Source organism: Ambystoma mexicanum, chromosome 11, assembly GCF_040938575.1.
Source record: "Ambystoma mexicanum isolate Mex_15411 chromosome 11, UKY_AmexF1_1, whole genome shotgun sequence".
NCBI lineage: Eukaryota > Metazoa > Chordata > Amphibia > Caudata > Ambystomatidae > Ambystoma > Ambystoma mexicanum.
This window is the reverse complement of record NC_090934.1, coordinates 889354011-889381714: the sequence shown is the minus strand read 5'-3', so window position 1 is coordinate 889381714 and position 27704 is coordinate 889354011. Positions and strand designations below refer to the sequence as shown.

The 27704-nt window shown below is 44.9% G+C and overlaps 1 protein-coding gene across 1 annotated transcript in view; it reads left to right on the top strand.

Annotated features, from left to right (window-relative positions):
* Positions 1–27704, top strand: part of LOC138503894 (mucin-5B-like) — a 1431798-nt gene that overhangs the window by 800780 nt on the left and 603314 nt on the right. The window contains exon 21 of the mRNA XM_069623965.1: positions 10511–10554. Within this exon, the coding sequence (XP_069480066.1) occupies positions 10511–10554 (44 nt within the window). The remainder of the gene's footprint in view (positions 1–10510; positions 10555–27704) is intronic.

The window sequence follows — 27704 nt, the reverse complement described above, 5'->3', positions numbered from 1 at the left end:
GGAACATTGCTTTGTTCCCTTTTCATTAAGACTTGGCTGCTGGCAGTGGTAACTACCCTATTTTTCCTACCGCAGTTATCTTAAATAGCCCCGGTATTGTTTTAGGCTATCTTAGTAGCCTCAAACTTAAACCCGCTGGACCATATACGTTTTTATACGGTTCCAGCTGGGCTTATTCGCCATTTCTTTTTGTAAAAGTCTTTCTAGTGTTTTACTCTGTGCGCCAAACCAGGTTTGGTTCCTTTTTTTCGCCGTCCTTTGGCGGGCTTCTGCACAGAAGCCCTCCTTAGGCGCCTGTATGTCTGAGGAGGACAGGATGTGAGTGATGGCTTTAGGACTCCCTGCACAGGGTCTCCTTGGAGACCCATGTCGCACTCTGATATGATTGGCTGTCCCGGTGGGACAGCCACCCTGCTGTGTGATTGACAGCCAGGCTGTGTGAATAGGGGAAAACTGCATAAAAAGCAGGTCTCTGGGGCAGGAAAGGCAGAGTCGCCACTGGATCAAAAGAACCGAAGAGAAGCTGACAGAAGAGAACCTCTACCACGACTGAACCTCCCGGTGAAGCCCTGCTGCGGGTCCGAATCTTCGAAACTTCGACGACAGGTAAGATCTGCAGGGAATCTTCTCCCCTTGAGCTGGTGGGAACAACCAGTTCGCCAAACTGCTCGCCAGGCCTCCAATCTCTGGTCGAATTTGCTGTACAGAGCTACAGTGAACCGGATAGCCAGGAGGAACGGACCCTCCTTCCGTTTTAAGGAGCACACCTTTTATTCATCACCTTGCTCTGCTGCTGGTTTCTTCCCTGTGCAGTGCAGGACCCATCAGTCTTCCTCCTTCTAGTCAGTCTGTCAGTCGCTTCAGGAACCGTGAGTCTGCAGGACCTGCCAGGAACATCTGCCTCAGATACAGCATTCTTCTGCTCTAAAGGTACTGTGCTAACCCAGTTGTTCGTTTCGTTCAGCCGCAGTGAAAGTGTGTGAAATCTTTCGCCAACCAGAGGGCTTGTCCTTCTCTATTCTTTAAAGTAACTTTTTGTCTGACCAACTTCGTTCTGAACTCTTGGCAAAGACTTAACCGCGATCTACCCTGAACTGTATGATCCTCTGCAAAGACTTTGGTCCCTTGACTTTTGGTCAGGCCCCCTGAATTTGATTTCCTCACTGTAGTTCCTTTTTCTAGATTGCCCTGCTTACTTACTTGTTGGTGCTGCTCAATTTCTGTCTAACTTTGTCTTTCTCTCCCTTTTAAATTACTGGAGTGCCATTTTGCTCACACTTAATTTTGAGCCTAACTTGTCCAGAATCTATTGGGTGTGGTGTAGTGTATTAGAATTGTGATTTTTCAGCTGCTTGATAATAGTGAAATGTTTAATAACTGATGTGTAAATACATGTGTATTCTTTTACTCAGAAACCTTGAGTCAGTGTTTGTTTGACTCATAGTAATTGCTGTCCTTTGTGTAACTATTGATACTGCTCACTTTACTCTTGAGATAAGTCTGGCTGCTCAGCCATCGATACCACTTTACTGTGTAGTACAGGTTTGTACCAAAGGTGAATTTGTACTGTTACTTGTAGTCCTAATTGTGTGTGGTGTTCCCAAAGGGTACTGCATATAGTTCTGCCTAACAACAAGGAGCATATTCAAGAGGATCAATTTTGGTCTGGTTGCCATTACAGCACAAGCGTGTCACTCATGTTGACTATGGCTGACTATCAGCAAAGAATTAAACACAATGGGTGGGGACGTTAATTGCCAACCAAATGAGTATTGATATACTTGGCCCATGTTCAGTTTGTTTATTTGTGTGTCATGTCAACTTTACCATAATGCAGTAGAAATGTACCCGATACGTTTTAGGTGTATAGGCACATGGTGGTCTTAGTTTGTTGTTTATGTGATTGTTGTTTATATATGAAAACGTTTTCTGGTAAACTGTAGCACACTGGAAACAAGATATATTGATGCGAAAGTGAAATGTGATGCTGGTTTTCCATTCGCCAGCAATGTCCTCTGTGCTTTTGTTGGAGACAGATGTGTTACTTCTCAGAACTTACAAAGTAAACTGCCCCACCTGTGCAACACATCAATGCAATGTGATGGCTCCCTTCCTCATCTAATGATAAAATGAACAGTCTCTGAAGCATTAGCATATAAATAATGCTCTGCAAAGGGTCAGGCAGCTTTTTATATCAGTGACAGCAAAAGTAAATAAAACGTTCCACTTACACAGATGTCAAAACGAGAATGCCAGCAATGGGGAGAGGGCAGATCGAAGGCCACCTATTCAGACCCTCCAGCTTATACAGACCATCCAGGATTTTAGAAAATGGCAAATTTAGCATCATGAAACATCAAATTTTGTGGCACAATTCTTATTGACTGAAGGGTGCAAGATTGGTACATTGCAGGAAAGAGGCCATGTGCAAGCTACAAGAGAGCCAGAGTGTCATTATATGTATCTTTTGTAGCAATTTAATAGGAAGAGTCCTAGTTGTTTCTGGTGTGGCAGAACAGTGTTTGTTTTGGTTGCGTTTTTTTGGTTTAATGTGCATGCCTATTAAATAATGTTAACGTTATTAATCATTATCAGTTGTAATGCTGAACTCCCCTTCTATGTTCTCCAATCTCCCAAACACACACACACCTCTCTCACCCAACACACCTCACACGTCTCACCAATTCCCCATCACAACTTCTATTTTCAAACCTCACGCTCAGTTATACACATACTGACATGCTCTGTCACACTGCCAAGTCACAATTTGCACTCTCCGGTCCATGCCAAACTCAAAATCATACTCCCAACTCACAATTTACGCTCTCCAATTCCTCCCACAGTATACAGTCCTTCATTCTTGAATGCTACTTCTGCATTTTGCATCCTTTCTCCCATTCTTTCACACTCTTCCCTCTTCCTTTCTCCCAATCTGCAGCTTACTGCCCCTTTCCGGCCAACCCCTATCTGCTTTTGGCCCACTACTACCCCTGAGCCCACACCCCTTTCCACTTTCTGTACCTCTGCTGCCTATCTGATTTCTGGCCCACTGCATCCACTCTGCTCTCTTGCCTACCGCTTTCCCCCTGACCCACTGCTCTCCCTCTGATCTCCCTTTGCTTTCTTGCCTACAACTCCACAGCTCACCCATCACTCACCCGTTCTCTCCTTTCTCTCACATAGTGTGACATTTTTTTATTTTTGAAAACTGTAGATTTTGGCCCAGCTCTTCGAAAAAGGGGGCATCTAAAAATAGAGCAGAGGATGTGCTGTTTTTAGATAACTGATTTTTGGAAATGAGCAGGCCACCTTCTTCTCAGAGGTGACCTGCACATTTCCACGGGGCTGAGCTGTAGCGCAAATGATGCGTTGACCAGCAGTCTTGAATATATTTGTGTTGAAAGCGCTCTCCCGACAATGGTCAACAGCCTCCGAGTGCATTTCACCATGACTGGCCCTTAAGGGTCCTGCCACTGTAAAATGCAACCCAAAAAAATGTTTTTAAGTATTGCCTGTGTCACTAGGGTCAGTAGTGGGTGCATAGGGCTGCCTACAATTTGTGCACATTTAAAAGCGCATCTTGTTTGTCAATTTGGGGCACGCTTTTAAATTAGCAGAAACACCCCCTGATATGCGCAAAGGGGTGAAAAAGGACATCTGAATGGGCGCATGTAAGAAGAGTCCATTCAGATGTCCTTTGTGGATTGGACTGCTCTTTTTTTTGCGCAAGTGATGAGATGTACTTGCGTATTTCATTTGTTGACTAAAAAAAAAGCGTTGAGAAACTGGCCCCTTGAGTATTTTTTTAAAAATGTGTTTTGCAAAAACGTCCATTGCTGTGGGTGTTTTTGCAAAAACTGCCGTTTTTGCGCTTTTTTAAAAGGTTCCGCTGCATTTTGTGGGATTGCAAAATCGCTTTTAGCCTAACATACTGAGAAACAAAAAGCGCCATCATTTTGATTACAAGCCCGATAGAAATACATCCCAGATTACAGTATTAAACACTGTGAAACCTGTTCTTGAAACAATTAATGTATCTTAAAGCTTGTTCTGATGAACTACTGAAACAAGTCCTGTCTACTATGAACCTAAGGAAATCGAGGCATGTCGCGGGTGTGGTGTCTGATTTCTCTTTATTTATTAAGTAACCTAGGCAGTTTACAGGCTACTTACCCAGGCTGTCTGGTGTCCTATGGTCTCTCTGTTGTCTACCAATAGCAGAATATTGTCTAAATAAATACTTATGCAAGTTCCTTTCTCTCTGATGGCTGCTGCTACTGGCTGTTAGGAAAGATTTCATAATTGTAGGTAATTATCCATCCATGTGGCAACCCCCAAACTTGTTGCTGTTGTTTTACACCCTGATCTAGACTTTGTCAGAGAAGCGCAGCCTTCCGCCACACTCCTCTGGGCTTTCTCTCCATTCTTACGGGGAAACTGACATGCCCTTAAGACAGTCAGTACCGGGAGACTTCGTTTCCCTTAGTCCTTTCCTCATGTTGCAGCTTTTGTGCAACATGAAACAAGAGTGCACCGTAACTTACATTACCGCGCTCTTGGGTCTCTAGTCATTCCAATGGCCCTAGAAACTCTCGATGGACTTATCATGAAATGTGCAAGTGTGTCACGGACGGGACTGGTGGCAGCTATTGTTTCTTTGTGTTTTGAACCCCTTTTTGCCATGTTAACAGCGCTTCCCGCGTTTGGCCCAAATGGGTGGCCTGGCCTCCAAAATGGCCATGCCACGAGGTTCTTTGTCCTGTCCTCTGACCGTCTTGCCCCTTCACCTTCCCCCAGCTCGAGCCGACCCAGGGCAGTCCTTATTTGGTCATGCACTTTCCCGCAAAACACAACGCTTTCGCAGGCTTCTGCATGCCTTGTGTGTGCCTCCAAGATGTGGGCTGGGATGTCTGTTTCCAATACACATCCTGGGTGCCAGTGAGTCTAGAGTGTCCTGAATGCCTGGGACCACCGTGGTCTGTGATAGTTCCACTTATGGTGTGAGTGTTTGTGAGCGGATCTCCCATTGGGCCCTCTCCGTTTTGGCGCAAAGGGAACTCTGGATAAGAGGAGGCTGACAACTCCACTACCATGTCGATCTCCTGAGTTCTCACGAACAAAGGATAAGGAGCCAAGTATCCTGCAACTAAGAAGATGAGTCGAGGAATCGCTGGTGACCCGCTGAAGGTTTGGCACCCCGCACTGCTGTCGTCCTGCAAGACCACTCAGCCTCTGATAGAACGAGAAGGTCTGCAAAGGTGCTTCGACCCGTTAGAATAGTGGGAACAACTATTCTCGGCATCTTCACCAAATCCTGTACGTAAGCCTTCGGAAGCGTCCCTGGGCCATCCAGTAGACTGACCAACCTACACAGGAACCTTGCTCTGTCACTGCCGTCTGGCTTACTGCTAAATTCCGAGTCCTCGGCACTCTCACACGATTCGTACACTTAGCGTTCCCAGGTCTGAAGTGAGACGTGTGCTTTGGGACCGGAATACACGTGGTTGCCGAGTTACCCTGCTGTGGTAATAATCTGTGCACTGCATTTGGGACACCCTCGACCCTGACTCCTGCTGTTGCGGAATCTACACGGCGTCGAGACATCCTGCTGATCGCATCTGAACTTGCCAGTACCGAAACGGAACCGGAGAAGCCTGGGTCTGCCTGCATCCGGGACCGGTGAGTAGTCAATACCCTAACCGGTCGCCCTCCCGCAGGAGCCTGTGGCTTTCCATCGCTGTCGTAAACAGCAACCCTTTTCCGCACTCACGCCCTGCTTCTGCTCACAAGTGGAGGCCGCGCTTCAGTAGCGGAGAACTGTTCATCATCGTTTTGTTCACCTCTCTGAACTGCCTGATTTCCCTGAAGAGACTCCCCTTTGCCCGTTGGCACCCGCGTGTGCAGGTACTTTTGAGCACAAGGCTCCACTCTTCGTAGGGCTCAGACTTCCTTCTAGTTAGGTGGCCTTGGATGTCGAACTGGTTCTTACGATTGCTTGCACTGCCTGTTTTCCTCCCCATCTAGGTGGTCTGCATATTTCGTGTTTCTAATTCCTTAGACCCCTTGGTCTTGTATATATATTGTATTGCTTGTGATGTGTTGGTTTATTGGAGTTTTACCGTGATTCTTTTCTTTGGTCGATGTTACAAAGGCCTTGTAATAAATGTGTCTATATTTTTAATATAACACCTGTCTGGAGTAATTTGTAAGCGTCCTGGCTTTGTGTGCTCATTGCGGGCTTTCAGTTACCCTCACCCCTCTTGAGATCTAGTCTTGACCACCGCCATTGCTACCCTGAATGGTCTGGCTTGTCCAGAGGTTGCCCTGTTCCAAGAAACTGGGCTTGGCACCCCGCACTGCTGTCGTCCTGCAAGACCACTCAGCCTCTGATAGAACGAGAAGGTCTGCAAAGGTGCTTCGACCCGTTAGAATAGTGGGAACAACTATTCTCGGCATCTTCACCAAATCCTGTACGTAAGCCTTCGGAAGCGTCCCTGGGCCATCCAGTAGACTGACCAACCTACACAGGAACCTTGCTCTGTCACTGCCGTCTGGCTTACTGCTAAATTCCGAGTCCTCGGCACTCTCACACGATTCGTACACTTAGCGTTCCCAGGTCTGAAGTGAGACGTGTGCTTTGGGACCGGAATACACGTGGTTGCCGAGTTACCCTGCTGTGGTAATAATCTGTGCACTGCATTTGGGACACCCTCGACCCTGACTCCTGCTGTTGTGGAATCTACACGGCGTCGAGACATCCTGCTGATCGCATCTGAACTTGCCAGTACCGAAACGGAACCGGAGAAGCCTGGGTCTGCCTGCATCGGGGACCAGTGAGTAGTCAATACCCTAACCGGTCGCCCTCCCGCAGGAGCCTGTGGCTTTCCATCGCTGTCGTAAACAGCAACCCTTTTCCGCACTCACGCCCTGCCTCTGCTCACAAGTGGAGGCCGCGCTTCAGTAGCGGAGAACTGTTCATCATCGTTTTGTTCACCTCTCTGAACTGCCTGATTTCCCTGAAGAGACTCCCCTTTGCCCGTTGGCACCCGCGTGTGCAGGTACTTTTGAGCACAAGGCTCCACTCTTCGTAGGGCTCAGACTTCCTTCTAGTTAGGTGGCCTTGGATGTCGAACTGGTTCTTACGAGTGCTTGCACTGCCTGTTTTCCTCCCCATCTAGGTGGTCTGCATATTTTGTGTTTCTAATTCCTTAGACCCCTTGGTCTTGTATATATATTGTATTGCTTGTGATGTGTTGGTTTATTGGAGTTTTACCGTGATTCTTTTCTTTGGTCGATGTTACAAAGGCCTTGTAATAAATGTGTCTATATTTTTAATATAACACCTGTCTGGAGTAATTTGTAAGCGTCCTTGCTTTGTGTGCTCATTGCGGGCTTTCAGTTACCCTCACCCCTCTTGAGATCTAGTCTTGACCACCGCCATTGCTACCCTGAATGGTCTGGCTTGTCCAGAGGTTGCCCTGTTCCAAGAAACTGGGCTGGCCTTCTGAACCTCTGCCCCTCCAGGACAGAGTTCAGAAATCCATTTTAACACTGGCTTCATCAATTTGGTGAACACCCATGGTGCTGATGCAAAGGCGAAGGGCATTGTCTTGAATTGCCATCATCGCCCTTCCCAGTTGAATGCGAGAAAGGTGCAACCATCTTTTTCTACGGGTACAGTATGCGCCTTTTAGGTCTATCCTCGCTAGCCCGTGCCCTCTTCTCAGAGTTTCTCTCAGTTGATGAATACCATCCATCTTGAATTGTCTGTATGACACCCAACCTTTGAGGTCTTTCAAATGTATGACGGGTCTCACTTTCTCTTTCCTGTGCACCTGGAACATATTTCTCCCAAATCTCTGAGCTTGTTTGCACCGCTCGATAGCTCCTTTCCCTTCGAGCTGTGAGAGCTCATCGTGGAGGAGACTGTGTTCTGCTTGCGACAATACCAAAGGGTGAGGGTGTACCTCTTGCTTGTGTTCCTGCATGAATTTTATCTGCAGCCACTGAATAGTCTGTAGCACCCAAGCATCGCTCGAAAGCATGTGCCAGTTTTGCAAGAAACGCTTTGACCTCCTCCCTGCCGGCAGGTTGATAATGGGTCTCACGTGTGGTAGAGCTCTGCACTCTTCCAGCTCCTCTGGGGATGCTCCCGCTGGACGGAAAAAAGGAGTCTTGCTGTCTGCTTTCCCAGTGGTGTGCTCCATTCCCTTGAGGTCTTCATTTAGAATGGAAGTGACCGGCCGTTCGACCTCTATAACGGGCAGTCCCGGCAAAACCTGTACTGGGAAAGGTTTTTTTAATTGATGCTTGAGCCTCCTCCAGGGAGGTATAGGTTCCTACGAACCTACCCATCTCCTTACCAAACCTCTCTACAAATAGTAAGCCCTATGCTGTTTCACATGGCTCCTAGTTGTGGAGGTTGCTCAATTTAGAATCTATTTTCAACAGAAACCCTTTCCTTCTGTCTGAGGAGATGGCACAGTTAGCAGTTCTCTTGAGGCAGACAGCTCTATGTGCCCAGCTTGCTAAGGTGTCCAGATCTATTTCTTCGCCTGGATCCCGAGACCTTTCTGCTAAGTTCATAATTTTAGCTAGTGGCCCTGTAAGGTCTAAAACATTTTCCTGACCTCTTCTACAAGACCTCTCCATACCTCTCCTCAGGCCCTTTGAAGCTTTTGTGATGAACACTAGCATTTTAGGGTCTAGCTCTGGGGTTTCTGCCACTTTCCCAGCTAGATCAGGTGAAAGGCATTTGGCTTTTATGCATAGTCTAGTGTCCTTATCTAGTGCTTTGCAAATTCTTTGTGCCACGTACTTCACTACCCTAGACGAAGGTTGCCATTATGAGGATCTGGGGTCCGGATGTCGTCAAGATTAAACATATCCAACATCACCTCCTCTCCTTCGAGGTTTGTCTCCTTCCGGAGTCTCTTATGCCTTGCAGGACCTACCTGTTCTTTTTCTGGCTTAACATTCTGGTCTTGGGATGAGGCTGTACCTTCTGGCAACTCCTCTGGTGAGTCCGCCTCTGTGTTGCCCCTATTGTCTTCCCCTGGGCAGGGGGTCTGGAGGCATGGCACTGCTGATTTATGGAGAAACGTGTTTCTTAGTTGCCTCTGGGGTCTTTCTTTCCACCCCATATTGTTGACCTGGGGGAGTGGAATAATGTTTTTTCTTCCGGGTCTTATTACTCCTCTCATGGGTTTTAGCCCTTTTAGATGTGCTGTTTTGGTTGGATATACTTTTCCTTTGGTATTGCCCCACGCTGGATTCTAGAGTAGCCAGCCTTTCCTGAATGCGCTTAATTCCTTCTGCCACGCCATCCACTCGTGAGGTCCCTAGCATCTCCTTGAAGCTAAGACCTAGATCCTTCGCTTGATCCTCTTCGCTCTATTCATATTCTGACATGTTAAGGTTTTGTGTACTTTGTGCCAGGAGAACTGCTGTGCAGGCTTAGGTGCACTTCCACTGCTCTGCTAGTGAGCACTTACTTATTGTGGCTTGGGTCCTTACTTTGTTGGAGCCCTTCTGGGATGTGGTGGGAGCTGGTTGAGTGTTGCACTGTAGGCTACTATAGCGTATAATCAATGCTTAGATGAAAACCCAATTTTTCTATTTGATAGTGTTGGCTTGATCGTGTTCCAGGGCTGCTCCGCTCAGAGTTTCTTTACTTGCGCAATGTGTGTGGTGCCTTTCTTGCTGCATTGTTTGCTCAGCTTCTGAGGCTAGAAAATGCAGGTAAAGTCGGGACTTTAGCCAAGTCGTATGTCTGCCCTTACAAGGGTGGGGTCTGATGCACTCCCTCCTTCGGTCGTACCCAAACGGAGCCTTGAGCATGCTTGAGATGAAGCACAGGCTCTGATCGGTCCAAGCAGGTTGAGAAGCAGCTGTTTGAGCGGGTTCACTCATACTCTTCTGAAGCTGCGCTGACTATGTAAATATGCGCACTGTGCTAAATGAGCATCACACCTTCACAGTAATGCTGAAATACCCAGAAAATGAAACGGTCCCCATTTGGTAAAGACAATTGCTTATTGTTCAACTGCCTAATATTACATGAAATGCAATTCTACATGTTTTTAAGAGTGGACATGCTTAGCAGTAAGAAAGAGTACTTAACTTGCTGAAGAGCAGGAAAAAGAAGAGGAGGAGCCAAGGGCAGGAAGTGACAGATAGCCAGGCTCAGGAAGTGTCTTGGGATACAGAAATAGACTTTTCAGAAGGGAAATGTAGTTTGAAAAAAGAACAAATACATTTTAAAAATGAGTATTTGAAGTCATTTTCAGTTATGTTGTTGAATCTGCTGAAGAGTAGAATTAAAGAAGTTGAAGCATAATGCTCACCTCCGGTCTTGTCATAGAATGACATGTATTATCCTACCTAAACATTAGGGTAACATCCAAATCACCGCAATTATTTAAACCATTGTTTGCTATCTATATTACACTTCTGGAAATCTATTAGCTCAAGAGTTTACTTTATCAAGGCTATTGTTTCTTTCTTTCAGTGAATGTACCATGAACGGGATTGAGTGCAACTACCACATCGAAGGTAAGAGTGCTTATTGACTTCATTTCAATATGTAATTATATTCACTGCCGAAACCAGGAACAGAGTGGTGTGGAGGCAAGTGATTTATTGAACATCTGCTCCTCCTCAGGGGAGATATCAACTGAAAGCAGCAGCGCCTTGCCTGCTGCCAATGCACTATACATGGGAACACTCACAGCCCAACAGCAGACAATGATGCAGCACCACTTCCCCTTTCAATGCAGAAGCAGTATTCATCAGAATAGGATAAGCAGTGTGAACCTTAGGAAATAAGTCTCTTTAGCATAATAGGGGTAGACAAACATAATACAGCACCTGAAGTAAACATAGAGAAAAAAAACAACTAAGCCAATGGAAGTAGGTATTTTAACACCATGCAACAATTAACAATTGAACACAATGCCCTAGGGATTAGGATTGTCCAAAAAGATGCTTAAAGGATAAGGGTACAAGAGGGAAAGACCCCTTTTCTCTCCTTGTGAGGGTTGTTATTGTCTGAAGCTTACCTGGATTCTGGAGCAACTGCCTTTTGTTTGCACCGTATAGGCCACATGACCAAAGGCTGTTTGCCTTGTAGAATGTGGCATGGCCTGAGTCACATGGAATCAGCTTTCCTCTGCATCAATGGTAGGTAAAGTTCTGGAGGCTGAAAGTGCAATGGGTTCTACCATGTTCGAGTGCAATGTAACTGTGAATAGAGAAGAGTGTGAGGTTCGGTTACAATTTCTGAATACTGCAATGCTCCTGACATTTTTCCGGGGTAACCAGCTCAGATTAGGGCACCAATACTACCATATCTACATTTGATATGCGACCATCTGTGGTCTTAATGCCCCATGCAGCACTTGGGTGAGTTGGATGGGTTTACTAAGTCTGAAAAACCCTTCTGTAGGTGCTTCAGCATCTTGATCCTAACTCACTCACCAGCCTTGAGAAAAGGTTCATGTGTGATATGTGATTTACTATGCTCCTGGCACATGCATTCTTGATTGTTAGACAGATTTGTTCATAATTTCTGCATATCTAGAGAAACAGTCAGCCCTATGTCACATTCATCACATTCATTGAGTAGCCAACAAGGCTTGGAAAGAACGGGAGTTTTCCAACACATCAGGATTACAATTTGGGGTACCCCTGTGGTGGTATAATAGACGGTTCTGTAAGTGAATACCATGCATCCCACAGCTTCCTGCATAAATATGTATTGGTGACTGTGGATGACAGCTAGAAGGGTGTTCCTGAGAACCCTGTTAAGCCTCTTGACCATACCATTTGTTTGTGGATGATACAGTGAGGTTGTGTGATGTGTTAAGCCCTTAGTCTTCAAGAAGGGTGACACCTGCTTAGCAGTAAAATGAACCCCATTGTCACAATTGAAGATGTCCAGGAACCCCTATTTCTATGATAAACATTTCAAGAGCTCACTCAACATTGAGGTTGCATGGAGCCAACAAAATTGCCTTGAGGTCACTTGCATAAGTGGTGAATAGGGAATATATATATATATTATACCTGGCTTCAAGGGCAAGGGTATCGTAAACCCTGCTAAGTTCTTGGCCAGGGTACAGCGGGTTCCCTGTCATTACAAAACTGGAAGAAGTGCTTGTCTCGTGATAATGGTAATGCCACCAATAATCCATGTGAGTCAACCTTTTGGTTATTATAATACTCATGTGTCCCTGATGCACTGTTTTTATCAGTTTGCTTCTGCGTCTCTCTGATAGTACAATTTTATTGGCTCTAATAATATATTGTATTGTGTATATATAACTATTGATACACAGTGTGGAAAGTGATGAGAGTGTGATCTAAACCCCTAGAGTGGCTCCACCCCACCTTTACTAAATGGAAAATGCTCTGCAATATATTGTCTTTGCTAGTGGCATGCTTCCACACTACATTTGGGATACAACATCTCGCTGCAACCTCAACTTCATCACTCATTGAAATAATGGTAATTGCTTGTCCTTTGCCTCCCACTCTTGCCACTGCAGTCAGCAGCCACGTTAAATCTGCTTAGTGTATATTCAATGTTGTAATTGTACTCTTACAAGAGTTGAAAGCCTAGCTTACCTGGGTGATACTCCTGTCGTGCATAAAGCATAGAGCACTTTCAGCATTCGTCTGTGGTCAGTTCTAAGCATAAAGAGAGCCCCAATAGGTACCTGAAGGAGGGATGACCATCCCAGATGAAACGCCGAACCTCCTTTTCGATTAACAGTTTACTTTTGGGGCTGTGAGTGAGCAGAGGCAAGTGTGTAATGTAGGTGAAGGGCCTGATGAAAGGCTTGTTGTTGGCCATTCCCTCATGCAAAATGTACTCCGTTCTTTGTGATTATGTGTAGGGGTTAATCCAATAAGACATAAGGTGTTGCTAATTGTGCATACGATTTATGCAAGCCCAAGAATGATATTCACTCTTTTTGTTAATGGGCAAAGGGGCATCTTGTGTAGCCCTCAAGAGGTTGAATTTAGGTCTGACCCATTTAACAGACAAGTGGGGTCATTACGACCTTGGAGGTAACCATGCCGCAATATGCGACATGGTTACCCCCTTACCGGGTACCGGGTCCGGGTTCCTTAAATGAGGAATTACTGGGCCATTCCAACCTTGGAGGAGCCGGTAATTCCTCATTCGAGGAACCCGGACCTGGTACATCCCCATTCCCATTCGGGCCCCCATAGGGCTCAATGGGAATGGAGAGAATAAAGGGCCCTTTGTTAGCTCCCTGTTCTGCCAGCGGGACCTGCTAAGGGTGCCTGGTTTTACCAGGTGCCCTTTGCGGGTCTCGCCAGCAGACTTGTAATGGGGCGGTAAGGGGTTGATGGCTCCGGCACCATTACCGGTGCCGTTAACCCCTTACCGCCAACCTTGTAATGACACCCAAGTTGTGCCCAGAGAGTCAACTTTCGGGATGAAAAACAACATTAGTTGGCCTTCATAGTCAGACCATGCCGCTCAGCGATCTTCAGCACCTGGTTGAGTACTTCTTCATGCCTTTCCAAAAGCAAGGCATCCTGAAAATAAGCAACCTCCTTGATTACCTTCAGCAAACTCCTCTTACCGTTACCAGTTCCTGTTATATCAGTGTTACTGGGTTATTAAGAGCACTGACAGTAATGGTAAGTTCCCATTCCATGTAGTCCCATGGAACTCCATTGAATGGGAACCACTGAACCATCAGCAACATTATTAATGCTTCAGGTGCTTCAGTGATTGTTCTGCTTATAGGGGGCCTGAACTCCTGGCACCTCAGGCTTACTGGTAATTAATTGCTCCTACCGGTAGACTCTGAGTACTACGATCTGGAAAAAATGTGGGAGCCAGTAGTAACGGCCGTTTTACCAGAATATTTTCCGGACCGGAGTGCTCGCAATGACCCATGTCTTTAAATGTACCATGCAGATCCCTAGGATGACAGGAGTTCTCCTCCAGGACATCCATATACGCAACTTTGGATTTGCAGACTTGCACAAAATGGTTCATGCAACAACAGGCTGAGCATCTTCATGCACATAAAAATCATTTTCGGGAGACAGATCTCTGTCTCAGGCTACAGCATCTGAAACATTTCAGTTGCCTCTGTGCTGTCTGTAATTGAGGTATAGCATGTTTTCTCCTATGTAGCAAGCAGCCATCACAGTCACAGTCACTGTTCCTCAAGGTCCTTGTTCTTCATTGTGTACAGAGTTGTACAAGATTTGGCAAGTTGTCCATTAGACTAAAAGGCCTTCTCTCTGCTTATGGTGTTACCCCAGACCTTGGACTGATCAAAACCTTTAGACAGGGTTATGGCTTTGTCCAAAGTGGGGTTCACAGTGAGTGAAAGGCGCCCATGGACGTCGTCATTATTGGTGTGAAACCTTAGTTGATCCCATATAGTTTTGTCATGGAAAGCAACTAAATGGCAAGTAGCCGCCAGAGTGTACAGTGCTGACAATAATGCTACTTACTGCTAAATCCTCTCCCCTGGGGGCTGTTGTCTGGTATAAAACATGTAGTTTTCTATTTCAATCTTCTCCTTGGGTAGGTAATTGTCATGCCTATGTCACTGGCGCACCCATTGGCAGCCATCATGGACTATTTGGAACTCATTTATCTTCATAATACTCATTGAACAACCCCTATTCACACTTTGGTCCTTAATTTCCATTTGCATGACTTTGGTACTTTCTTATTTAATTCAGCTAACTACATGTACCATAATGCACCTTGCTACAGCTATAAATTCCTGGCTATTCCCATTCATCAGTTTTGGAACCACAATCCGCAGAAGCACGAGCGATCAGTGCTGATTGAACCTTCTCAGGACCAGAGAGGGAGGAGTCAGATTGCCTTCAGGTTTGCTGCTCCAGGTGCAGCCAATTAGCCTGCCTCAGTACCGGGAAGGGCTGTATTTAAGCAGCTGCCTGCAGAGGCTTAATCTCTTGCATTAAGAGTTCTCCCAGCACCTTTTTGCCTTGAGCCACGATTTGAATGCTGTTCCTGTTGCCGTATCAGTTCTATGGACTTTTGTGCACCAGACCCTGAACTATAACCAGTACCTGTCTGGAATCCAGCTTTGCCAACAGTCAATACCCCAGACGCATCTATCAACTTGAGCACACAAGACTTTGAAGGCCAGTCATCAGAAAGCCTACCCTTTCCTGACCCTACATCAGCCATGCTACCTGTTACATAATCTGCAAGCCCAATCTCAGCTGCTCCTCCTGCTAGTACTCCTGAATCTGCTACTGATGCAGCATCTCAATTCACTCTTACTGCAATAGAAGCACCCCCTTCCTCTCTGCCTGCAAGGACAGTACCTGTTGCAAAGCCAGTTAAAAGTTCTCCTATTAAGGCTACAGCCTCGGTTGGTCCTGCTGGTGCCTCTGCAGCACCTAAACTACCAGACTCTACTCCATCAGCCTCAGTTGTGTCCCTGCCCGCTAGTGCTCCTGTGGCACCCATACTCCCAGCTGCTACAGCACCTGAACTTCCTACTGCTATTCCTGATCTCCCAGCTGCTGTGGCTTCTGAACCCCCTGCAACTCATGGTGTCCCTGCAACATTTGTGACTCCTGAAGTCCCTGCTGCTAATCTTGATGTTGCCAATGCTGCTTCTGAAGGACCTGCCGCTGTGTTTCCTGAAGTTAAAACTACTTCTGATGCTCTCGATGCCCCAAATTCTGCTTCCTCCGCAGCTATGCTCGCTGCGGCTCGATCTTCTGCTTCTGCTACACAACCCGATCCCACAGCACCATATCCTCCTGATCTACATCCCTCAAACTATCCTGTAGTGGTGATAGTTCCTATCATATCTAATGAGACAACCGAGTGCTTAGAGGATACCGTTCCTTTCAAGAACCAGTCCAGGTATCTGAATACCGTTGAAGATCCATTGGTGAACAAAGAGACACCCCTGTTTACACTTTGCAATGAAATTCCTGTCTTGCCTGATTTGTCTTCAAATATAAAGATCACGCCAACTACCAATACATCTGAAAATTTGGAAGATCTTCCTAGAGCAACCAATTCAGCTGTATCTATCTCTGGTTACACCTTTCAGCACTGTACCATTGCCAGCCCTAAGGAAGACCACTACTTTCAAAGCAATATATGCCATGGAGCCTGCAGCATATCCTCACAGTTCCTCAGTTCATGAATGCACTCTTGTGTTTTGTGCCCCTAAGCCTCATTACACGGTAGGCAGTGGACCAAGGTGCTATTAGTACCTTGGTCCATGCTGGTAAAATACCGTTATCGCCTTGGAGGAAAGGGGAATTACCGCCCTATTCCAAGGTTGGCGGGGCGGTAATTCCCCCTTCCCCCATTGCCCTTCCCCATTCCCATTTTTGCCCCATAGGGCATAATGGGAATGGGGAAGGTGCTAATTACGGTACCGCAAATTGCGGTACCGTAATTAGCACCCTGGTCCCTTTGCGGGTTGGTTTTTAATGCCTGCTAACAAGCAGGTGTTAAAGTACCAACCCGCAAAGGGACCTCGTAGTAAGGCTGTAAGGGTTAACGGTCACCGGTACCATTACCGTTGACCGTTAAACCTTACCGCCTTCCGTGTAATGAGGCCCTTTGTCTTTTCTGGATTCAATCCCAAAGGTTCTGAACAATTCTCACCTTGCAGTCTTAAACAGTTTTTGGATCTTCATGATGTGCCTTTTTAGTATAAGACTCTCTCACAGTGTGACAGGCCTTGGACTTGCTCTTCTTGTTGGTCGGTCTTCAGGAGCCTGGAGAGGGGCATGGAGAGGGGCATACTGTCATGCCTGTGTCACTGGCGCACACATTGGCAACCATCATGGACTATTTGGAACTCATTTATTTCATAATACTCGTTGAACAACCCCTATTCACACTTTGGTCCTTAATTTCCATTTGCACGACTTTGGTACTTTCTTATTTAATTCAGCTAACTACATGTACCATAATGCACCTTGGTACAGCTATCAATTCCTGGCTATTCCCATTCATCAGTATTGGAACCACTATCCCCAGAAGCCCGAGTGATCAGTGCTGTTTCCACCTTCTCATGACCAGAGATGGAGGAGGCAGATTGCCTTCAGGTGTGCTGCTCCCGGTGCTGCCAATTAGCCTGCCTCAGTACAGGGCAGGGCTGTATTTAAGCAGCTGCCTGCAGGGGCTCAGTCTCTTGCATTAAGAGTTATCCCAGCACCTTTTTGGATTGAGCCGCGATTTGTATGATGTTCCTGTTGCTGTATCATCCTGCTTCTGATTCCAGCGCGCCTCGCTGCCCTGCCCCTGTGGGCTCGCTCCTTGCTGCCCTGCTCCTCTGGGCTCCCTGCCTCGCTTCCCTGCTCCTCTGGGCTCGCTCCTTGCTGCCCTGCTCCTCTGGGCTCTCTGTCCGCAGCCTACTACAGCTCTCTGTCCTGCTCCTCTGGACTTCCTGCCTTGCAGCCTACTACAGTCCTCAACAGTTTTCCTGCACCTTGTGCCATCCGTTTCTGCAGCCCTGCTTCCTTGTCTGCAGTCCCCCTGTGTCCTGGCTACTGCCCCCTTTGCTCTCTTCCTTGTTTGCAACCCCCTGTTCTTGATCCCTGTTCTTCTCTTCCTTGAGTCTTTGGTCCTCCCTTAAGTTTTCCATTTCAGTTATACTGTTTCTGTACAGACACCCACAGCTGTTGTTCCCAGCCATGAGCATACAGAGTGGGCTCCTGTAATAGCTATCTGTGCAGAAGGCTGGAGTTTCCAAAGGTCCGTGGAACACTCTTTCCCATTTCTGCATACACCCCAAGAGGGAATCCAGTTTGTTTGTACCTTTGTATTCTCTGCCCCTTTTTGTTCACAGCTACTGTTACCTATTCTTTCTTGTTCAGCTTCCTGCTTTGTGTGCTTATCTGTCACCTTACATCAGCACAGCCACCCAAAACCTACCTGGGTGCCCAGTGCCACTCTTGACAGAGTGCCATCCTTGGCAGTAATACATCACAATGTTGTATTCAAATACTGCCAGAGAGCTTCTCCAGGAAGCTATGGCATGGGTGGTAGAGGATAGCATACTTAATTTGCTTCGAAGCCCAAAAAATGTTAAAATATGGTTCTCTTTTTTGATGTCGAGAAGTGGTCCACATCTGCTGGTTTCTGGAAAAGAAGGACTTCCTCCACCTTTTCCATGTTAAGGGCAGAATGCCTGGGCACTGTAGGAAATTTGCTGGGAGGTCTAAATGCTTCAGGGTGAGAAAGCATAAATTGCCACATTGGTTTGTTGGCCCTGTGTGGATATGAGGATCCAGCAAAATTCTGCTGATCCCTTAATGACGTGGAGGGTCAAACATGTTGTGAACACAGCACGCCAAGATTAGGGCGATTATATGTGAAACAGAAATGGCCTGGTTCGCCCTGCGGTCTCACCATGGAATTTTGTCAAGGTGGCTGCCACTCTCTTGCTCTGCCTGGAGGGCTTGACTAGAGTTGGCTTTGATGCCTTCGGCCTTCTGATTCTGCCTGGGAAGATTGAAGAACATTTCTGCTCAGGCATGTTGGCTTATCTGCATTGCTATGATAGGCTGCCAGAAGAAAGGTTCAAACAGGTTGCAGCCACCAATGGAAGTATTTTATCGGGCACGACACAGAGACAAATTATGCACATGGGTGCAGATACCATGAAGGAGAGTCCACCAATGACGTGGAACAAAGCTGGGCTAGCAAGCTCACATGCTGAGGGATTGAATGCAGACAAACTGTTGGTCCTGCATGCGGCTCAAGGTAGTGGTGCAGGCAAGAGAGGTGAGACATTGGCTGGGGTTGGCTCTGAAAGAGGGAATATAAAGAGAATAGTAAGCCAAAACCTATGCGTTTAAAGTTGCAAGAAACCAAATTATCACTGCACAATTTTACAAGGGAAAACAAGGTTTATTACATTAAAAAAGGTTTCAGGTGGTCCCGTAGAACTGAACTGACACAAAGCTTGTCATGCCCCAAAAAGTTACAGGTTAAATAGCAGAAAACCACAAATCAGCATTCATAGGTTACAATGTTATCCCACCACCCTCATTGGCTACCACCTATAGAACACACTAAGAACTCCTATATCCCCTGGACCGATTGGCCACACCTTTTATAAACCCATTCCTCTATTTACATAGCCCACTACATCGTCATCATTAAACCCAGGTACAGGATTGGCTAATAAGTAAATTGTTATAATAATAAATCACGATCGTCACATGATGATCACCACTCCGATCCAGACAGGTTCAAAGTAAAACTGTCAAGGCCAACTCTGCTTTGATAAGACAATGGCCTCATTATACCAGACGCAGCAGCACACACAAGCTGCAACCCCGACTTTGTACTGCATTTATTGGCACCACCTCCCCTCCTTGTATCCCAAATCACAGAAAGTCCCAGACACGGCCTATCCTTATCTCCTTCAGACACCAGGTGCCCAGTAATGACATGATCAGTGCACCATTCTTGAGTCTGAATTTCAGGTATTTATTAGCTTTTGGTTTTACATCTGCTTGTAATTCAAATGGGATGACCGCACTTGGATGGGGGCAGTAGTGCTCTAAATCTTTGCCTGGCCTATTGGCATCAAAGAAACTCATGCCCTATTGTTTGAATGTATCATTCGAGCTTCACATCATTACCTATCCTCCCCACAGCCACACATCCCATTCCCACCACTTTCAGGCCCTGTAGCTGGATACAGTTAGCATGTAGCTGTGCACTGTGGGTACCTCGGACCTTGGCTTGTCTTTTGGGGGATGGAAAAGGGATTTGGCTTGGGATTGAGCTAAACGGAGCTGCAGCTCCACATTAGGGCCAGCGTTCTATAATGTTTGTTGTGTACTAGGCCTTATAATCCAATATGGCAGCACTTTAGTCCTGCTAACTCGCTGATCTTGCTCCCGCCAAAGTACCTTTCTGGCTCCATCTTCCACCTGCTTCAGCTCCTTCCTCGCACCTAACTAAAAAAATATAACTTTGTATACAACTATTAAACACATGGGGCCTCATTACGACCCTGGCGGTAAGGGGTTTACGCCAGCGTTAGCTGCGCCGACCCCTTACCGCCAATTACGAGGTCCCTTAGCGCCATGGCGCTTTTAACACCTGCTTTTAGCAGGTGTTAAAATACATGGCGCTAAGGGACCATGGAGTTAATTACGCCACCGTAATTTACGGTGACGTAATTAACGCCTTCCCCACTCCCATTATGCCCTATGGGGCAAAAATGGGAATGGGGAAGGGTAAATGGGGATTGGGGACTTACCGCCCCGCCAAGGTCGGAATGGGGCGGTAAGTCCGCCAACCACCATGGCGTAAACGTAGTTTACGCCATGGTGGTAAAGTCACGGCCCAGGCGGTAACTTACCGCCTGGGTCGTAATGAGGCCCATGGCCTATAACACTGCCCTATCTATAGCCTCTGCAACCGCAACATTTCTATGTTTGTTGCTCCTTCTGTGTTGCTACATGTGTGTATCTAATATGTGTCAAAACTAGCTACAAGTGATAACACACAACTCACTCTGCTCACACTCTGCTACGTGCTAATAGGTTTTTATTAGCATGAACAGTTTTGCCCGGCTGGGATGCTGTAAGTGCACCCAGGCAGGAAGCATATTTTTGAAGCAGATATTAGGGTGCATCAGAGACCACCCAGAGTGGCATGGAGGGAGCAAAATAACCTCCAGAAACTCACTGGCTTGAGAGACTGGTGGCAAGGAGCAGCTGGGCACATGTGGATTCAGGTCATCTGCGTTCTCTTGGCAGTTGCTGCTCTGGGGGAGCTTGTTGAAAGTCTGTAATAACTCATGAGGCCAGTGACATACTGTTGGAGGAAAATATATTACTGCTGCTCGAATTAACTCTTCTCCTTCTCCTCAGAGCAGATATCAAGTGACACCCACAGAACATAGTTTGCTACCAACACTCTATACTCTGGAAATCTTCGTACCCGTCAGCTGACAATGACAACATATGTATATAAAGGGTTTCATAGACTCCTGATTCCACCTTGTTTTATAAACCATTTCCTTCGGGAGAATTGATACATAAGTTAAAATATTCCATATATGATTTATTGGAAGGGCACAATCAGATATGTAATATCTCCCTGTGTTAATTTGTGAATATTACACCCGCACCTTCTTAGTCTTGCTTTAATAAGTCGCATGAAAAGACCACTTCCAAAATGAAAAGGGCATTATTCAGTGGAAAAAAGATTACTAGAGACGATGGCAGGCCAATGTCACAAAGGCATCCTTCTCTTATCTGCTGTCACCTTCTCTGATTTCAATCATGTTTCAAACCAGCCTAATAGCAGAAGTTATTCTAACGTTGATTGCTTTACAGGTCCTATTAAGATATTGAGCTATGTAATCTGTAGGCATTACTTGCCAGGGTGGCCTTCTGCCATGGAACCAACCATTTGGCATACTTAACCACATTGACTTGTATGGCTCCTAAGCCAACTAACCTAGCCTCTTCCAACTTCAACGTCACCCTTTTGCCTCAGAGTCACTTGCACAGACACCAAAGTTGCCTCACAGCCTCATGGCCTTCCCCAACTCCTTAACCCTGCAGTCCATTCTTCTCTTTGACAAAATCATTCCCTCCCCCCAGGGCTGAAAACATGCTGCACCTGTCAAGCTTTCCATTAACCAAAGTGTTTCTCTTATTAACCACATTCTGATGAATGTGATTCAAATGCATTAACACAAGGCCCTCCGAAAGTCATAACATTAATCAACTATACATTAAAAACTCCATTCTACTCTCGCAAACACCAGTGCCCCAACACAGTACACCGAAGATGGTAAGCTGCTACCCCAAGGAGAGGAAGGTGGCTCACATGTGCAAAGTGTCCTAAAAAATGCAAGCAAACGTGAGGATTGTTCAAACTCCTCTCACTTCTTCTCCGCTGATCCATCATCAACAGGCGAAAACCCATATGCACCTGGCTGCACCATTTATGCCAAAAAGGTACTAGCAGAAGAAAGGCACAACCCACCCCATTCTATTTCTAATAATGATATATAGCAGAATTGTCTTTTAGTGAAATAAAATGCATTCATGAGGAACATTTACCAATTTTCATAATCTCTGGCTCTTCATCTTAAAAAGTTTATTACTCAATCAAACAACTAAATGCATACATTATTATTATTATGCCCCAAACCATATTTTGCTAGTCTCTGTGATCTCATGCCCATCTCCCCCGACCTCATAGTCACTATCCTGAATTTAAGCCCGAGGACCCACCTTTATTGATGCCATCCATCTCTTGAACCTCATAGGTTTGCTTCTCCCTGTCCGAACATCCAACCAAAGGGGCATGCATGACAATGACGTATCCGTTCTTTTTCCCTGTTAACCAAAGATTGAATGGATACCATTTACTCTGCACATTCTTTATCTCTTGAAATAGCTCTACTACCATGTTGGGACCTCAGAACTGATTATTCATCTTAGATATAGTCATGTCCTGCTTTGCATTCTCAGAAAAATGTTTGACAGCAGAGGGCTCTCTGCGGCTTCAAGTCTATGTCCCTCAACAGTTAACATTCCCGGGTCCGGACGTGACATTGAAGATAGTATAAAGAGAAAGCACTGTGCCCGTTGCCTCAGTTTAAGTCTCTCCCTCTTTATACAGAGCCAATTTGAGGATTAGATAATCTGCATGGGCATTGAAAGAGAGAAGTATTTTGAAAAAATGTACTCAGTCAGAGGGCTAGATCAGGAGAGCGATGAGGAATCTAGGTGAGGAACATACATAAGAAAGAACATTGCCACGGGAAAGTAATTTGTTTGTCTAATGGATCGTGTCCTCCCATTGATTACTCATCTTAGATAGACTTCCATAGCAGTTTTGTAGATGGAGGTGGGAGAACTGTAAAATTTTTGGATTATTGATTGATATTGTGCATAACCGCTATTTTAAATCAAGCATCCTAGCGCGACAGGCTGTCCAAGCAGTAATGCTTTGACAACGTGTGGCGTGAGGACCAAGTTGCAGGATTGCAACTGTCCTGCACTGGAACCGCCTCTTTGGAGTCAATGGGCTATTGCGTTCTCAGGGGCATCTTTTCCAGCAAAGGAGTAGCACTCTGAAATGCATAGGATGATCCAATGCGATAAAGTTTGTTTGGTCACCGCTCGGCTATACTGTGGCTGGTATAACCAAAACTAGTTGGTCATCTTTTCTGACATTTGCCATCCTAGTAATGTAGAATCTAAGAGCCCTTTTCGGGTCAAGCCTATGTAATTTCTCTTCATCCTTGGAAGGTCAGGAGGTGGATAAAAAGCGGGTAGAGTTATTTTCTGTGTCAGATGGAATTCAGACACTACCAAGGGAAGGAAGGAGGGACAAACACTCAAAACTACCTTCTCCTTGGAGAATATTGTAAATGTTGGGTTGCATGATAAAGCTTGTAGCTCACTCACTCTGCAAGCATACGTGATGTCTACCAAAACAATGGTTTACAGGGTTAATAACCCGAAAGGACAACAATGGAGAGGTTCAAATGGAGCTCCTATAAAAAAGTTAGTACCAGGTTCAAATGCCAGGATGATAACCAGAAAAGTGAGCGGTGGGAATGTATTTGTCGGTTCATTTAAGAATTCTATGACAATCTTAAAGTCAGAGTTTTGTTCGGATATGTGTTTACAAATGTATTTTTTTTTATTCTTTTTTTAATTTTATATAGTTTATTACAAACCTTTAAAATATGATTTCAACACAAACAATAAAGTGTATTTACATCGTCACACATCAGACTTCAGCAACAAATAACATTACAACTCTTATGCCAGTTAAAATATATTACCAAAGGAGCAGTGAGAGAAAAATACTCAAGTACTTTCAAAAAACGATGAAGAGAGCGTGACAGGAAAAGATCAAAACCAAACGGTTAGACATAATTGAAGATGCTCAAGGTCATCTACACAGGACCTCATTAGTCTTCTGTTAGCCGATTATTCAGTTCTTCCAAAAAGAATGTTAGGGCCAATGTTAATTTTCGATCTGTTTTGTAAAAACGTACTTGCCACCAATCGTCAGCACTTAAGGTTGGTATTTTCAAAATGATTTCCCCCAAACACTTCATTCTCTCCATACGTAAGGCTGTGTAGAATAACGTGAGATGTTTTAATGTTTCATCATGTAGATCACATAGTGTACATGTTTTGGATGTTACACCGCTTTTTGCCCACATACTTTCTCTTTTGTTTTAAAGAAGTTCAAACAAAATTTCATGTAGAGATCTCAACGATGGTAGTCAGGGAATTGCTTCAGATAATTTTGTGTTTCATTGACTGATCTTTTTGCACTGGGGATATCCTTTGTGATATTGTGCTTCAGCCTTTGTTCTTCAATTGCGTTCCAGTCACTTTTCCACAGCATTGTTTTAACATGATTTGGGGGTGGTGTGGCGGGTGTCATGAAAGATGTCTAATTTTGCATCGATCAACCAACAATGTTAATACACACTGTTCTCCTCCATTTTCTGCGTTTTTCAGAATTTTGAACTGCGGGAGGATGTCTTTGATAGTAATTTTCCGGTACAGACTTAGCATGTTCCAGCAAATTCTTGCGTGTATTGATGTTAGGCCAAGTTCCTATCGGATACATGCTCTCGGTGTTCCTCTAGGCAAACCTTTGACCAGAAAATATTTTCGAGGGTATTCCAAAGTTCGTATGAGCAACCCAGGGCGCTTTCTGCTCCATGTATTAGCGCAGTAACAGCCTTTTGGTTATAGAAGGCAAGAGCTGGTAACAGTGAGTAACGGTCATATTTCTTTGGGAGAATTGTCATCTGATCTGCAAGTTGATGACATTTTGTTTTGATGCTCGCAACCCGAGGTGCATCATTCAGGTTAGAATTAATCAACATGCCCAGATATCTGGTGCTAGTTGTGATTTTCAATAGTGCTTTTTCAAGGTGCCATTGAAATCTACTTAGTCTCCTTTTGTTGTTCCCTCTTAAGTCTTCCAAAACTAGGGTTTCGGATTTAGAGGAGTTAATAGACAGTCTGTTGGTATGGATGTATTCTTCAAGTGCATTTAGTTTTCTTTGCAAAACGATAGGGGTTGCATCTAACAGAATTACATTGTCTGCATAAAGTAGATGACTTATATGAGACCCATTGATTTTGGGTGGAAACGAGGATGCACTGTCAAGAGTCTGATCAATGTCAGACAAAAAGAGGTTGAAAATAATAGAGGCCAGGGGGCAACCTTGCTTTACACAGCACTGAGTTCATATTTGTAAGGATAATTTGCCAGACCGATCCAACCGGATTCTGATCTTTGGATTCGTGTGAAGCTCCCTAATGACCATAAGTAAGCTTAAGGGGCAGATCCAGCTGAGTAATTTAGTCCTTAGAATCTTGCGGCCTATTCTGTCGAACACGTGGGAAAGGTCAATAAAAGCAAGATAGACCCTTCCCCCAGTTCGCAGTGTTTCCATTTTCATGATATTCACAATCAAGAGATTCAAGCTGCATCCAAACCCTTTCATGAAGCCAGTTTGTCTTATGTCGATGTGATTACTTACGTCGCACAATTCAGTTAATTGATGTTGAAGGATGGTTGCATACATTTTACCCAGCACATCAAGAAGTACAAAGGACAGTAGTCCTTTGGGTTGGCTCTGTTTCCTTTTTTAAACATAGAAACAATAATTGCACTTTTCCATGTTGTCGGAGTAGAGGAGTAGAACAGGTAGCAGCAATCTTAGTGAATAAAGAGTGACAAAAGCCAGCCCACTGTTCAGCATTGCCTTTTAGAGTTAAATGTGTCAGCCCATCAGGCCTGGGGCTCGCGATGAGCTTAATTTTTTGATAATGTCCAGAATGTCGCCCTTCTCAAATCTGAGGTCCCAGTGAGCCAGATTGGGAAGCGTTGTTTTTTTATGTTACCTTCTTTACTGCACAGCAGATTATAATGAGTAATCCATTCTTTTTCCGATACCATATTAGACCGTATAGCATGTTGAGAGCCCTCAAGTTGGTTGATGATACTCCAAAACTCCCTGGTGTTTTTGTTTGTGAGTTTTGACAACATGGTTTTGGCATCCCGCTGAACCATAATTGCCTTGTGCAATTTCAGCCAGTCCTTGTAAGCCTGGGTTATGTTCTTTTTGTTGATGATGCTTTGAGCATTATTTTGTTTAGAGCATAGTTGAATTTGCATTCTCATTTTGCGTTTTTGTTTCATCACCTTCAGATCAAACGTATGTTTTGGTTTGAACCCCGGCGTTCGTAGTTCTCGTTTTTTTCCTGGAATGAGTCAATAGATGTCGATATTCTAATTCCTCATCTTCTCTCTGGTAAGCAAGTTTAAGCGATTTCACTTCGTTGTCATCGAGTCTCAGTCTAATTTTGCTGAAATCAGTGCTTACATTGTGATTCCATTGGTCATGAGACTTTGTGGCTAACTACGAGATGCATACTTTCAACTGTTTATGTTCGCTCTCTGTTTTTTGTAGCACTTGTAGAGATGATACTCGCCAGTGTAGACTCTCAGATGCAAAATAATAGCCCAGGACCGACTCATGATTGATTTTCTTCCAAGTTGCTCAGCTGGGACATCTCCTGATGTGTTGACATTTAACATGTGGATATTTCTAGACTCCATTTCATCACGCCATTGTGCCGCCACCTTCAGAGAGTTTCTGTTGCCATTTAAATGATATGGCTTTACATCTATGCAGTTGATGTTCAGGTCACTGCACAGCAAGATTTTTGCTAATTATGTTTGTTAATTTATATCATCAATTAGTTGAGTTACTAGATCAATAAAGCAAGCTGGTTCAATTGCTTTATACAGCCAGTATATGTTGATGACGTAGATGAGCTCATTTCCAACCTCAGGAGCGTCATCTGAATACATGGGGAGATATTTCTAGTTTCCATGATTATATAGGCTGAGCTTTTTATTAGAAGAGTTAAGAGCCCAGCCATAGCTCTGCCCCTTTCCTTTTTGATTAATCTGAAGTTGGAAGTTCTGTTAGCCAGGTTTTCTGCGCACAGACTTTGTCCAAGCCTTCCAACAAATTTTATTGAAGCAAATGTAAAAACCCTTGGGTGTTCCAGGATCCATACTTAATTGTAGAATTGATGAGTGAATCCTGGCATTAATTCCGATTTTGTTGCGATAAGGCTTTGGCAATCCAATTCCACTTACTTACTTCTTCATCAGCATGACGCAGTGCATTGTTGTCTTTGATTTCTGCATCTTTTCCTGTAGTGTTGGATGCAAACGTGATTTTAATCTGTTCACCTTGCTGCATTTGTTTAGGAGTTACATTATGCATATTCTGTGTAGTTTTTGCTGTCATAATTGTTTTAGTGAGTCATAAGGCCTTACCATTGCCCTTACTCATTCTGAGGTCCATGTTATCTTCATTTCTGTCAGTCTTATTCTGTCGTAATTCAAACGGGCCCATGGTCTTATTGGAACTGTCATTGATTTCTCGTTTGTGTTCATTCTGTGGTTCAAAGATATCAAAACCCTGCGAGAGAAGCACCGGGTCTGCCTCTAGAAGGATGTCACATATGATTCTAGAGTCAATGCGTAGTTTCACTGTAGCGTTTTGGGGTTCCTTGAAAAATTCCACACAGTTTATGTCCCGGGTTCAATTGTTCTAAGGGTTGACACATAATGTAATAAGTTACGATTCAGC